Source organism: Bactrocera neohumeralis, chromosome 5, assembly GCF_024586455.1.
Source record: "Bactrocera neohumeralis isolate Rockhampton chromosome 5, APGP_CSIRO_Bneo_wtdbg2-racon-allhic-juicebox.fasta_v2, whole genome shotgun sequence".
In the NCBI taxonomy this organism is placed as follows: domain Eukaryota; kingdom Metazoa; phylum Arthropoda; class Insecta; order Diptera; family Tephritidae; genus Bactrocera; species Bactrocera neohumeralis.
Genome location: NC_065922.1, coordinates 23,970,510 through 23,985,145, shown reverse-complemented (window position 1 = coordinate 23,985,145; position 14,636 = coordinate 23,970,510). Strand labels below are relative to the sequence as shown.

Here is a 14,636-nt window from a genome sequence, read left to right as displayed (position 1 = left end):
TTGTTCTTTCGAAATTGTTTGCAGGCATGGGCTACATCCACATATATACATATGTACATATGTATGTATAAAGTAATGCCCAGTTGCGTTGTGTTCGATTGTTTTTTGAATTAAACTTGTTTTTCTACTCCCTTTTGTCATATATTTATTTACATTTTCGTACAGTGGATCATAAAGTGTTTATCTGTATGATCTCATCACTGACGTGTAAATAATAAATTTTGCAAATATTTATAATTTATAAGTATCTTCAAGATAAGCATGATATCGGTTTTATTGTTATTATTATTATTAATTCATTATACGATAGTTGGTTCTTTGTAGTATTGAAGAAGTGATTTCTCTTCACTATTTTCTTTTTTTTTACTACAGCGAAGCAAAATCAGAAAACCTTTTATGGAAATTTAAGCACTTACATAAATTCTTGCTCGGAACAGCATAATTAGCAAAGATAACAGTATTGTGAAATATCATCGCTGTCGTCACGCTTAAATCACTTGAACAGGCTAAGGTTCTCAACTCAGCGGCAATTAATTACCGATAACAAATTGATTGGCTGGAGAATAGTTCGAAGTTTTCGTTGAAAAAGCTGCTATTTACATATTATTGTAATGCCTTATTTTGTCATTTCTTCGAGTTGAACAGGTTTGTTAGAGGCATACTATAATATGATGAATAATAAAATTATTAAATTGAAGAATCTAATCTCATATTTTTCAACAAACACTCTTTACGTGTAGGTAAACCCGTTTTGAATAAAAAATCGATAAAAATAATGAAAATTCAGAACGGGAGAGACACCAATTAAGCTGAATTTCCCCTGGTGTACTGAATTGTCTGTAATATGCATATTTCGTTGAGAGCTCAGTGATTGCGCGCTCGAAACTGTTTAGTGATCGACTGATCTCGCTTTTACATGCATTAAGATATGTATGTCTAATCTAAGAGAAAGTTCATTTACTTATAAAAGCACAACATCTTTTTATTTTCTACAAAAATATCTAACAAAGTTGAGAGTAGATGAGAGTTCGTCACTTTGCGGTTTACAGCTGGATAGATGGATTTTCCATTCAGTTCAGTTTTCAGGTTTTTCTAATCCAAGATACACTATATGATTTATACGAAGCTACTTGCATTTAGAAAATCAAATTTTTCGTTAGTAATAAGGATTCTAACTAGACATTGTCTTCTTCGAAAACATGGTGGAATACTAACTTTAGGAATAAGGTTATTTTGCCTGATCTTTACTTCCGAAACTTTCTCTTCTTAATTGTGCTACTTTTGCCAAACTACAGTGTAGGAAAGAACCTTGATTCCCACTTCATATCAGCTATCCAGGTAAATTTTGTGGAAGTAATATAAGGCGTTTACGGAGATAGGAACGTTTGGTCTATATAGCTTCTCATCAAACTGTTCCATTTTAACTCCGCCCGCGAAACGAATCAATAATTTTTTTGCCAGAATGGTCAACATCTCTTATGGGTCGACTCAACACATTTTGTTTGCTGTTTTGGATATGAAGTGTGTTTATGCTAGAGGCGTATTGAAATCTTTCGCAAGCCTCGTTGAATAGAGGTCACAAAAGAGATGCTAGCTGAAGACTCTAAATTCATCAAAAGCATTATTAGTGGTGACGAAACTTGAGTTTATGAATATGACGTAAGTTTACGAGTATGAACTGTCCAACAATATAGTGAATGAAGTTATAATGGAGAAGGCACCGCAGGTCATACCAGCCGAGGTTTACTACAAGTGTATTAAAAATTGGATTGCGCGATGGCATAATTCTATAGGTTTAGAAGCCAATTTTAATGGCGATAAAGAAGATTTGTATTAAAATATATATAGAAATGTAGTCCGGGTCAAATTTGATCAGATGTTATATTTTTTTCTTTCTTTATGAAAAATTGCATTATGCGATGGCATGGTTCTACTGACACAGAAGCCAGTTTTAATGGCGATAATGAAGATTTGTATTAAAATATATGAAAATGTAGTCCGGGTCAAAATTGATCAGATGGTATATTTTTCCTTTCACTGCAGGAGTTATTCTACTCAAATTCAAATCCATTCTTCTTGCAAGGATTCTGAGCTTCGTTGGATATTTTTTACCCTTGTGAGCTTTACCGTAATTGTTACTGAAAAAAATCAATATAAATTTTTGAAATCTAACTTAAATGCTGATCAAATCGCAATCCAGAGCACTCTCAGCACACGAACATGTATCCAATTGAGTTATTCGCTCATTATGACTTCATTCAAAAGTATTTGCATGTGCACAGATGTACTTCTGTATGTTTGTATGTGTGTAAATAAGTAACTTCAGACAGACAAGTGTTTATGTATGCAAGCACGTTTTGCTCATAGTTGTTGGTAATGATCGAAATGCACATGCATACATACATACACTCAAACAATTATATGTTGGTACGAGTATTTAACACTGAATTAGGCAATGGCAGGCCTGCATGAATGAGCAAGTAAATGAATGAGCAAAACACTCGCTTGGAAGTACAAAGGCATAACGCTATTTATGGTGTCTAAGCATTTAAACGTTTGGAAGCAATACTTGCTATATTCATACATATGTATGTATGTAGATATGTATGGAAATATGTTTACAATTATGGATATGGAATACGATTTGCATGATTTCAGTTAATAAATGCGAAATTAACATGTTGTTGCACACATATGCATTTATTCAAATGCTGTACAAGTAAATACATTAAATTGTAAGTAAATTGCATTTGTTGTTGTTTTTGTTGGGACTCATTGTTGACACTTTAATTTTGAACAAAACTTGAACTGAATTGGCTGCTCATACAGTTAATGGAGACTACTTTTCAATTGGTTGTTGTCATTGTTGTTGTTGCTGACGCACTTGCTTTCAATTTGCGACATCAGAAAATAGCTTTGACAAGCAAGAAACGAAGAAAAATTGCAAGTTTACTATCAACTGATCAAATTTGACCCGTACTGAATCTCTTTGTACAAAAAAAAAATTGAAAAGCAAGTTTGCCCGAAAATTTGCATTACTGCCACGGAATCGTTGAAAATGTGATCTGCTCAAATTTGACCCGGACTGGATCATTTTTGAAAAAAAAGAAAGATTGAAATACAAGTTTGCTTGAAATTTCGTGTTTGTATAACGGAATCGTTGAAAATGTTGCAGAAGAGTTTCGGAAAGTCTATCCCTCACATAAGTATTTGATTGGTCGGCCCTTAGGAGTCCATTTTCAAAGCAACAATAAATTTGTATTAAAATACGTAAAAAAAAAATGTTCAGTCCGGATCACATTTGATCAGATGCAATTTTGAAATATATACAGATGTCTGTATGTGTGTGTGTACGTATGTACGTACTTGTGTATAATTCTGCATTCCGTATTAGCTACAATTCGATTTGAATAAATGCGAACTTAACAATGATGACAACGCCTGCTATTTTTAGCCACAGTCTGATCTATGAGTTAATGCGTTTTGCTCAATTTCTCTTCGTCTAATTCGCCGTTACGATCACAGCATGCACATACATATTTACATGAATGTGTGTATGTACATTGATGTGTATGTATTTGTTTATATATGCAAATATCATTGAATTTTCGGGCTCGTAAATCAAATGGGTACGCGCGGGCGTATGAGTATTGTGTGCAAATTGCATTACGGCAAATATGGCTAGCGGTTTTCGCAATAGTTTCACCCACACGCACACACGTATTGGTGTGTTTGTGCGTATGCATGCACAGCCTCCATTAGCGATGGTTGCACGCCAAAGTGATTAACGTGGATACGCTAGCTTGTCATTGGCTTTTTATTAGCTGTGACGAATGTGAAAATTTTTTATTTGAAATGAAAGTGCATATATGAGGGTTTTCTATTGGATTTGTGTTTATTAAGAAAATATTGAAATTCAATTTTTTTGTAGCGATTTCACTTTGAATACTACTTTTCAAAGCGAAGTGGGCAAACTTTTTGGAATTTTCACTTAATATATGTACATACATCGATATTTGTAGTTGGAATTGCGATCAATATTTATTTTGTTATTTATTCTAATCCTTTAAAAATCTTAATTTTTTTGCATTTAAATATTAATTTATAGCTTCGGTTCTGCATTTTTGGTAAGCTTTTAAGCGAAATTATGGAAAACACGGTCCAAAGAATTTTAGTTTGGTTGTCACCAGATTTCAAAATATTTAATGGGCAATTATTTTATTTTTATGACCGCATAGTGTTGACAGCGTAAAGACATAAACATGTCGAAAATGTCAACCTCACATATGTACATAAATATGTATGTATACGACACCACTCACAACTTGCCCATATGCATTTTGTTTCCACAAACTAAAAATATTTTGCTAAAAACAAGATCGTTTCCGTCAAAAAAATAAGAAACACAAAAAAACGTTAATTTCGACTACATCGAAGCTAAAAAAAAATCTTAAAATAGAGCTGAAAATATACCTTATTATGTCCAAACAACTTCGAAACATACAATCGTGTACTTTCTTTTAAAAAAATTTACGAAAATCGCTAATTTTTTATGGGTTGCACTGGTTATAGGGCCTAAATACGTTTCAAACATTAAATAAAGACATTTTTAAATATAATATAAAAGAGGTTTGCCTCTATAAAATTTCTAATAAAATGCCATAAATAATAATATTTTAAATTTTTCTTAAACCACCAGCTAGTTGGCAACCCTAATTATGTGTTTGGCCACCTTATCTTAGTTGTAATTGAAGTTAGCGTTTCTTAAAGGCTTCAGCTCACCCCACGTGTTCACCTCATTTAGTTATTAACGCTAATTATCTAACCAAAACATATAAGTATATACATATAAATAAATATATATGTATGTATATGTATATGTGTATGTATAGTTCTGTATGTCTATGCATATTTAAAACGTGCCATGATTTAAAAAATAAAATAAAACAGAACACCTTCAACAAATCACTAGTGACAAGTGACATATCGCAACGAGTCAACTAGTTCATAAACAAACTACAATCACATACACACATACACAAGTAATTTGTAGAGTAGCGACGCAATATAACCTTGACATATATACCCACATAATGGACACGCACAGGCACACAGCCAGTTATTATTCATTCACTGGACATGCTTTCTCTTCTACGTGGTCACAACAGAGCACGCTGCAAGTCGAGCAAAGTTTCAAATGAGTCATGAGCAAAGCTCCTGTTGTGCCTCAAATATACTGTTGGGTATGAAGGAAAGCGGGTTGGCTTTTTTGTAAGGACAATAGTAATAATATTTGTAAGAACAACGTGCCACTGCCGTGCCTTGGTGACCTATGACCCATTGTTTTTGCCACGCGGCGCTACGATGCGTCATGCGTGATTCAGCGGTAAATATGTTGGCGTAATATGAGAGAAGCTACTCTAGTTTGATTTACGGTAAATTAATTAACGCATTCGCTTGTTATTAATTGAGTCTATAGAAATGTATATCAAATGCGAATATAAATATAAATTATTTGAATTCGTTGGAAATAAGCTTATATTTCAAGTTATTCAATGAAATTCCTGGAAAATTATATACTGCTAATATTGGGCTTGTGTAGGTACTCATAAATATTACTTAGTATTTAGACAATCGTTGCTTTATAAAGCAGGAAATAAGGCAGACGTGGAGTGTTTCCGCGTAAGTTGTAAAAATAGCGATTTTATGTTAATTATGATTTTGACGAAGAGCAGAAAGTTGAATATAACAGTATTTTAGTTATTTATCAACATACTGCATATGAATGCATGTGAGGATTTTCTATGTATTGGAGTTATATACATACATATGTATTTGTGTTAGAAATAGGATATAGAAGTAATTAGTCAAGGAGGATGGGATGACTCTTCCAAAAAATTTAAAATTTTTACTAACTTGTTTCGCCTAAAAAACCGATAAAAATATAGAAACTGACCGTGACCGTGACTCGGTCCAAAAAAAGCAAAATTTTGTCGCCGATTTTACAAAGAATTTATTGGAAGTGAAGGAGTTTCATAAAGAAATATTAATAAAAACAGTAATCCATCGTATAATTTCCAAAATGATGGAGTTGGTGGTGCGAACACACCAAAAGTTCTAAAAAAAAAACTTTTTCCAGGAAACAAATGAGATCTCCATTTTTTCTTCCTCAATTTTTTATATTTTATAGTTCTTTGTGTAGGCAAGAGAGACCTACAGAGTTGTGTCCAGCATCTCACGCATTTTATTCCGACTGCACTCACAACACTTGACATAGAACTTTACTATTACATAAAACACCACATTTGGTTGTGCTCTCACTTAACCTCATTTTTATAACTCTCAAACTATGAGACACGTCTCTAAACAAAACTAAGTGCCCCCTGTAGCCGTATAAAAAGTTAATATGACGTCATGTTTACTTCTAAGTAGACGGATAATAGTCTTTACATATGTACATATGTACTTTGGCAGACTCCACCGCGTTGGGTGTAAACAATTGGGATTGTCTAAAGCTGCTCAACTGTTTATGCGTTCACGTCAAAATTTGGGTCAATTTTGTTTATCCAAAGCAAACAGAATCGATTTTACTTGTCGACAGACGGCACAGACAGAACAATTTCAGATATGTATGGACTTACCAATACTTAAAGCGTATAAAAATATGTTTTGTGGGTATACATATGCATTAAAAGAAATATTTATCTGTATCTACTTGCACCCAGTCCGTCCAGCACTACCCTTCGCGCACTCCTCGAGGGCTGAGTTGTAGGTATTAGTACCTAAAAGTTTTAACCATATATTTTTGTGTGTATGATAGTCTCCGGTTTAGTACTTTTGTAGTTTATTTAGCACCAATTGTTTACTATATTATACCAAAAATACCTTAAATGTATGTACCTATGTACAAACAGCTTAGAATTGCCCGCACCTATGGCCTTGCCTCTATTGAGTCTATCAAGCAAGAGGTGCTTACTAAAGCTATGCATTAAAGAGCTATTTACTCAGCGTGCTTTGCATACGAATTGGAAGTGGGTGGGTAAACTGGAAGCCGTTTGAAAATAGTTTACATATACTATGAATGAATATAGAGAGGAGTGCACCCAGAGTAAAGTAAGCCAGTGTAAACTGAAGCTTGTTTAAATTTATTGCTGGCCAGAGCGCACGCAAGCGGCGCTACGTGGAAATTATTTTACAAGGATACTCACAAAGCACACACATGCGCCTTTATTCTCATATATTATGGCTGGCTAATGTACTAAGTATATAGTATGTGTACTTTGAGCATTTCAGTTAATATCCTGCCAAACTTTGCTAAACTTTTGCCAGACATGCCGTCAGTATAAACCAAATTATATGTAAATAAATCAAATGTTTGAATGCGAGCAATTTCAACGGAAATTACGCCGCTACACTTGGCTCAGTATGGGTAATACTCGCAATGTTTAGATTGACGGCAATTAAAGTTAAATTGCCAACTAAACGATAATAAATCTGCGAATATATAAGGTCACCTGTATGTATATTCATGCATGTTTGCAGTAATATATACATACTTATGTATGTGTTTATATTTTGTTTATTTTCTTGCGTGCTGGAATCACTTTGGGTGATTAAAGCGCTTACAAATTGTTCATGCTTAGCACTAAACATCACCTGTACCAAAATAACTAAATTGAGAATCAATTATATCATCGGAGTAATTAGCGTCGGTACGAGAAAAATTAAAAAGTGTGGCTGTGGAATTACATCACAGTGTGTGAACATAAGTAAATGTATGTAGGTGACTATATACAGTTAAAGTTACCTGTAGGAAATATACTGTATTAAAATATTCATAGTTCAACATTAAAGGATGAATGGAACCATAGAATGGAATTTAAAACAGTTCGGATCAAACAGCCTTCATATACATATGTATCTGCTTCTTTTTCATTTAGAAATTCTTCTTCATTAAATAGAGGTTAATATTTCTAAAACACCTTAGGTATATGCTATTTTAATTGAATTTGTTCTTAAGAAAGACGAAAATTGAGCACATGAATCCCAGAATCGATTACTGATAAATATGCATATGATCAAATTTGACCCGGACTGGTCCCATTCCATCAAAAAAGCATGATCGTGTGAAGTTGTTTCTTTCTGAATCGATTACTGATAAACATACATCTGATCAAATTTGACCCGGACTGGTTCCAATCGATAAAAAAAAAAAAACAAGATCGTGTGCAGCTTGTTCTCCATATGAAAATTTAGTGTGTATTTGACAGCTGTATTTTTACGATCCAAAGAGTTTAACTGGCGCTTTTTATTAAATAAAATATTATAAATTATTAGTTTTCTTGAAAATTTTTAAAACAGGATCGTTAAAAATGTTGCAGAAGTGCTTTGGGACATCTACTTTATCATGAACCCAAGTATGTGAGTAGCAAAAAATACTCAGTGACAGTCGCGAAGTCTTCGAAAACTTGTCTCATGTGAGTCGTTTATTCAGGAAAATCGAAAAGATAGCCAAGAAAGATAGCAAAAGCTGTCAATATCTCTTATGGATCGATTTAACATATTTTGGGTATGAAGCGTATCAATGCTAGACTCGTATCAAAAAACCTGAATATTTTGCAAAAACGACGTGGAGTAGAGATCGCAAACGAGATGCTTGCCAACATGGCTGAGGACCCTGCATTCACCAAAGGCGTCATTACTAGTAACTGTTCAACAATGTAGCGAATGGCGGCTCCAAAAATGAGCAGAAACCGAAAAAATCGCTGAAGTACAGGGCCAATCTCTTAGCAATATTTTCAGTTTCCTACAGGCTTCACCTATACAGTATAGCAATTTACACATAGCGTAAGCTTATTATAGCTGTGAATTGTTCATCGACAGCTGTTATTCAAATGCGCCAGCTACACCCACGCTGGTTTGCCTGCTACGCGTAGCTTAACGGCATTTGTTTATTTTAGTATCAAAATGAAACGAAAAGTTTATTTTTCATATAAAAGTCTTCTAGCAAAACCTCATTATATTGAAAATTACACTAAACATGCGAAGATTTTGAAATTTTCAAAATTATGGATATTTACTCTTCGTTGGCATTAATATTACATGCATTGTTTACTTTACTAAATTGTTATGCACACCGATGTGTAAATAAATCATTAGCACTTGGCACTGAGGATTTCAAGTATGATACAAATTTACATATGAACATACATACATAGTTATATAAAATAATATATTCCTCTAGTATATAGATATTTAACTTCTATAATGTCTTTAAAATACCTACACAATCTTTCTTGGCGATTTTTTGTACCGCTGTCAATAGAAAAGCTTTGGCTGAAAGCCCTCAACGATTATCATAATGAGCAAATTAATAACGAATGGAGTTGAGACACTCTCCTAATTGTACTTTCCCACATTTACATATAATAGAAATATGTTGAAACGAAGCATGTGGTAGTCCAGTCATCAGCGGGGTCATTACACCTGATAAAGCAGGTGAGCTTCTGAAGACTCTCTACACGCATACTTTCGTAAACAATAACAAATAAGAATAGGGCACCTTTGTATTCTTGAATATATACATAGTTCTGACAGTTATCTAATCTAATCAGTTAAGAAGCTATCGGACTTGGTGAAAGACGCATTGTGTTCTGACTTGACGTGTTCATTTTGACACTGTTCTGCACTTTTTATATAAGCACGTAGTTCTTAGTAAAAAAGAAATTAAGAAAATAGTTATCTCGCAAATTTCGAAGATAACGTAGAATGATTCTTGCATTTGGAAAGCACTAGATTGGAACAGAATCGAAAAGAAAATAAGTTTATCTTGGTACAAATTTACCTGTGAAAGTAACAAAACAGAGAATGAGAGAGAGAGAGAGAGAGAGTGTGTGTGTTAATAATATAAGCGGTATAACTGCTTGTTAATCTATACCTTTATTAGGATAGTCTATGTGAGTTATACTAGTTGTTTGTTCGATTCGGTACATTGCAGGATTTGTTAAATCGAAGAGGCTAATTATGAAAATCAACTTAGAGTACTACATATATTACTCTTTTTTGCGCAATACTATACGTTACAAGTTATAGTAGAAATTTATTTTAAAAAAATTTAATTTTTTATCTATTTTCCACATTTATAAGTACAAATAAGAATGGTTATCTTAAAACCATAGCCAAATAGAAGAATCGTAAAAATCTAGATCCTCATGAGCTAAAAATAAGATTTCAAGTATCCATTTCTCCAAACGCACGTACAAAAAATACATGCAAATAAGAAAAAATAATAAAAGTATACATGTATATATACTATTGCAGATATGTATCTACAAATCTCTATAGCATTTAACATAAAAAACACGCTAAATGATTGTATTCTCTGTGGATTTCCGTGCACAGCGCTTGCCTGCCACTAACCATTTCATTCTTGTGCCGCTGTCGAGTGCACAGTGGAGCCCAGCAACAGTAGAACCACTAGAATCAAGCGTTTCTGCGGCATGTTTTCATTTCACTCGCTTCGTGATCAACCGTTTTTAGCGCTGCAGATGATGATGTATTTTATAAATAGATAGAGAGAAGTAAGCAAAGGCGAAAACATAACAAAACTAAGAAAAAGTAAGTTAGATGAAGAAGTATGAGTTGCCTCTATTTGTTGGCAACTTCAGTTAAACATTGTCAGCTAAGAGCATTTCCAGGTTGTTTTATACAAATATAATCGACAAAAGAATCTTCTTCGTCTTCGGTTTTTGCACCCTTCATTTCTTTGCTATTTATACAAACCGCTTTAATGAAGTTATTAGCGTGGCAAACTTTATCTACTTTGCCATTGTTGCTGCCAGCCATAATCGGATGTTGACAGAAAGTCTTCAAGCGGTAATTTTTCGCTAACTTAGTTCATATACATACATGCAAACATATAGCATACATATCTATAGTTTTATGTGTGCATATGACTGGGCTGTTGGCTGGCAGCTCGAAGCACTTTGCACAGTTTTAGCCGCGTTGGCTGGGGTTGCGGAAAATTGCAGCAATTCAGTGCGGAAAACGCGTTGGTAACTTTGCACTATGCGTTGTATGAAATAAGTGTAAATAGTATATACATATATATTAGGGTGATTCAAAAATATTTTTTTTTTTTTTCAATTGGTACTCGCAAAAATAGGTTCCTAGACACCTCTAAGAAAGCCTCTCCAAATATGAGTTTTTAATTGTAACGGTAAGGTCCTCCGCCTAACGGTTTTCTATTTTTTCTTATTATCAGATAGAAAAATTTATATCTCGCTTCCAACTACTTGAAAAAATATCTTGTTAGTTAGGTTTTGTAGGAAATTGAATGCTCTAAAATATGGTCCCTTATGATTTTTTCATAAACCCAACCGTTTAAAAGATATTAACGGTTGAAATTTGAATATTTTTGGAAAAATTTTGTATTTCTTATGAATTTTATAACTCAATGAAAAAAAATTATTATGAATAGATTTTTGGAGAGGCTTTCTTAGAGGTGTCTAGGAACCTATTTTTCAGAGTACAAAACGAAAAAAAAATTTTATTTGATACACCCTAATATGCATTGATGTTTGACGATGAATATCTCGTAAACGCTTAACTTAATCGAAAAATCATAGAAGATCATTTTTATAGAGCAGTAAAATTCCTACAAAACTATGTGTTTCATCATTCATAATAATTTTTTTTCATTGAGTTATAAAATTAATAAGAAATAAAGAATTTTTCCAAAAATAGTCAAATTTCAACCGTTAATATCTTTTAAACGGTTGGGTTTACGAAAAAATCATAAGATACCATATTTTAGAGCATTCAATTTCCTACAAAACCTAATTAACAAGATATTTTTTCAAGTAGTTGGAAGCGAGATATAAATTTTTCTATCTGATAATAAGAAAAAATAGAAAACCGTTAGGCGGAGGACCTTACCGTTACAATTAAAAACTCATATTTGGAGAGGCTTTCTTAGAGGTGTCTAGGAACCTATTTTTGCGAGTACCAATTATTTTTCCTAATATATATACATATATGTAGATATTTGTATATAATGCATTTGTGATTCTTCTATTTTTCTGCTCTTCTCGCGACGTTATGTCGTGCCGCCAAGTAGGAGGTCGTTGTTATAGAAAATCAGTCAGACGTGCCAAAACTACAGTGGGACAATTGCTTTAAAAATCTGATTATTTTATTGTAATATTGACTATTATTATTATCTTTTTGTTAAAAAAATAAATTTTCATTTTATCTAAGAACGGTTATTGGATCCTTTTAAAGTATATAGAAAATAAGTCAACTTAAACATTTCTCGAAAAATTTTCACAAAATCCCTTTCTTGGTGTTTTTATATCACTTCTTCACATATTGGGTAGTCGAAAAAGTATTTTCGTATTTTGTCAATAGATGTCGTTGCAGTCGAATATCTCCAGGGCTACCAATCACATTGTGTCATACCATATAGTGTTGGAAAGGTGAGATTTTAAGCTTCATTTAACCAACAGAAATTATTCGGGGAAGTTGAAAAAAGGTACAGCTGTTCAAAAATGAGTGAAAATATTGAAGAAATTCGCTATATTTTGAAATTTTTGTATAAAAAAGGGAAGAGTGCCACCCAAGCCACCAATTAAATTTGTGAAGTTTACGGAGACGATGCTGTATCAGTACGTGTAGCACAACAATGGTTCGCTTGCTTTCCAGAACGGAAAATTTCGAAATTTCGATTTATACTGATGAAAGTTTTACACTAATGGAATAATATCTCTAGCGGAAGATGCCAAAGAGTGGTCGACCAAAATGGTACATATTTGTTTATTTATTAAAAAAAATAAGTTGAAGTTTGATTAGAAATACGAAAAGACTTTTTCGACTACCCAATATTATAATGAAAATCGTATTTAATATAGATCTCAAACTAGCTACTAAAATTATTTTGTATTTTATAGTCTTATTTTTTACCATATTTGGAAATTTTGAGCAAATATTTCAATACCCTATATTATTACAAAATAAAAATTTATAACTCTAAAATTAAATATATTAAGGAAATGTCTCAAATCCATAAAAAATATCTTCTTTAGGTCGCAACAGCTTGTAACAACAAATTTAACGTTCATAGAATACTATGCACCTTACCAAGTAACCACTACTTCAACCCCAAACAGTGCTTGTAGTGTGGGAAAGTGTGAAACTTGAGCTTGTCGCGTTTAATATGGCAACTTCGCGGTTACAAAGCGTTACTAAGATTCAGAACTAACAAGAAGTTGTTTATGAATCAAGTATTGTGACGATACTTATGTATATACTCCATGCTACTAAATTAAAGTAATACAGACGCAAAAATAAATTAAGGAAAAATAAAGCTCACATAATGACTAGTAAAGCCGAGGTATCAAATTGCATAAAACACCAGAATAGCCGATATGCATACGCCTTTAACACTAATTACTATATTTAACACCATTCAACTCCTATTATATGCGCTAAGCAGCTCCTATGCACAGATGTCGCGATTTGCGCACTCCGCACGCTTCCTTTTGGGCGCGCAGGAAACCTTTTTCATATCATATACTCGTACATAAACACAATTTTTTTCATCTTAAACACCACTTTTTGCGCAGTTATAACAATGGCCAGTAACATCCCTTTTTGAGCTATGTCTTTTTCCTTACACAATTCTACAAGAGCTTTAGTTTTAGGTATAAGTTTTGTACACACCTGCTGGACTCGAAGAAGTTTGCCTCGCGCGACATCAGCTCATGCCGGAACTTGTTCATCTCATCTTCCATTTTGCGCATTTCCGCATCGAAACGCTCACGAATGCTTGAGAATTCTGTATCGAGAATGCTGAAGTCGCCCAATTTGATGGGGATATTCCTCTTGTTAGCATCGGCCATTTTTATTGATTCTTTAACACAAATTTATTGATTTCTACACGAAAAATTAGTATTGTTTGCCGAAACAATTTTTGTTTTGCTCTTTTTTGTTTTTTTGTCTGCTTTCACACTTGACAACTTTTCTTCTGCTCTCTTAGTATTTGTTTTAGCACAAAATGACTTTTCGCTTCGCACAATTGGGAAGTTATCACTTGGATTTCTGCTTTGAGACTAATTTGTATCTCACTCATTCAGTGATTTTTATTTGTTGGCGTACGCGGCGGTTGCTTTTGGTTGCGCATGTGAAGATACTTTAAGAAATGCGCTCAAAATTGTTTTTGAGAGCGTGAGAGAGACAGTTGATTCACACTCAAATGGTTGGGTTGCATTTAGTGGTATACGAAAAAATGTATTATTATTTTATAGTGATAATTAGAGTTTAGGTTTGAAAATTTACCAAACTAATTGTTGAATTACATTTCTCAACAATAAAAGTAATGATACATGGGTTTTCTGGGGTAAAAAACAGCTTTTTTCAACAATTTTTTTCTCATAAAAAAATTAAATATTTTGTCAGATTTTTTTATGGTTACAAACATACACTATTAAACATTAACAAATAAATTCTGAAATTTTTGGAAGAAAATATTTTAAGCTCGGCCATTGCGACGCCATTTCCGGTGACCTTTTGGAAAAAACAATAACTTAGAACTTGGACGAAGAAAAAAAAATTAAAATGGATTTTTGACAGACATTTAA

The 14,636-nt window shown here is 33.1% G+C and overlaps 1 protein-coding gene across 2 annotated transcripts in view; it reads right to left on the bottom strand.

The window, feature by feature from the left end:
• LOC126760338 (heat shock protein beta-1) overlaps positions 1 to 14,134 on the bottom strand; it is a 34,305-nt gene extending 20,171 nt beyond the window's left edge. Inside the window, exon 1 of one of the 2 annotated variants that reach the window (XM_050475910.1) lies at positions 13,720 to 14,134. In XM_050475910.1, coding sequence (XP_050331867.1) covers positions 13,720 to 13,898 — 179 coding nt within the window. In that variant the 5' untranslated portion in view covers positions 13,899 to 14,134. The remainder of the gene's footprint in view (positions 1 to 13,719) is intronic. The other variant, XM_050475911.1, reaches the window with a different exon arrangement.
• Between the last annotated feature and the right edge of the window lie 502 nt (positions 14,135 to 14,636).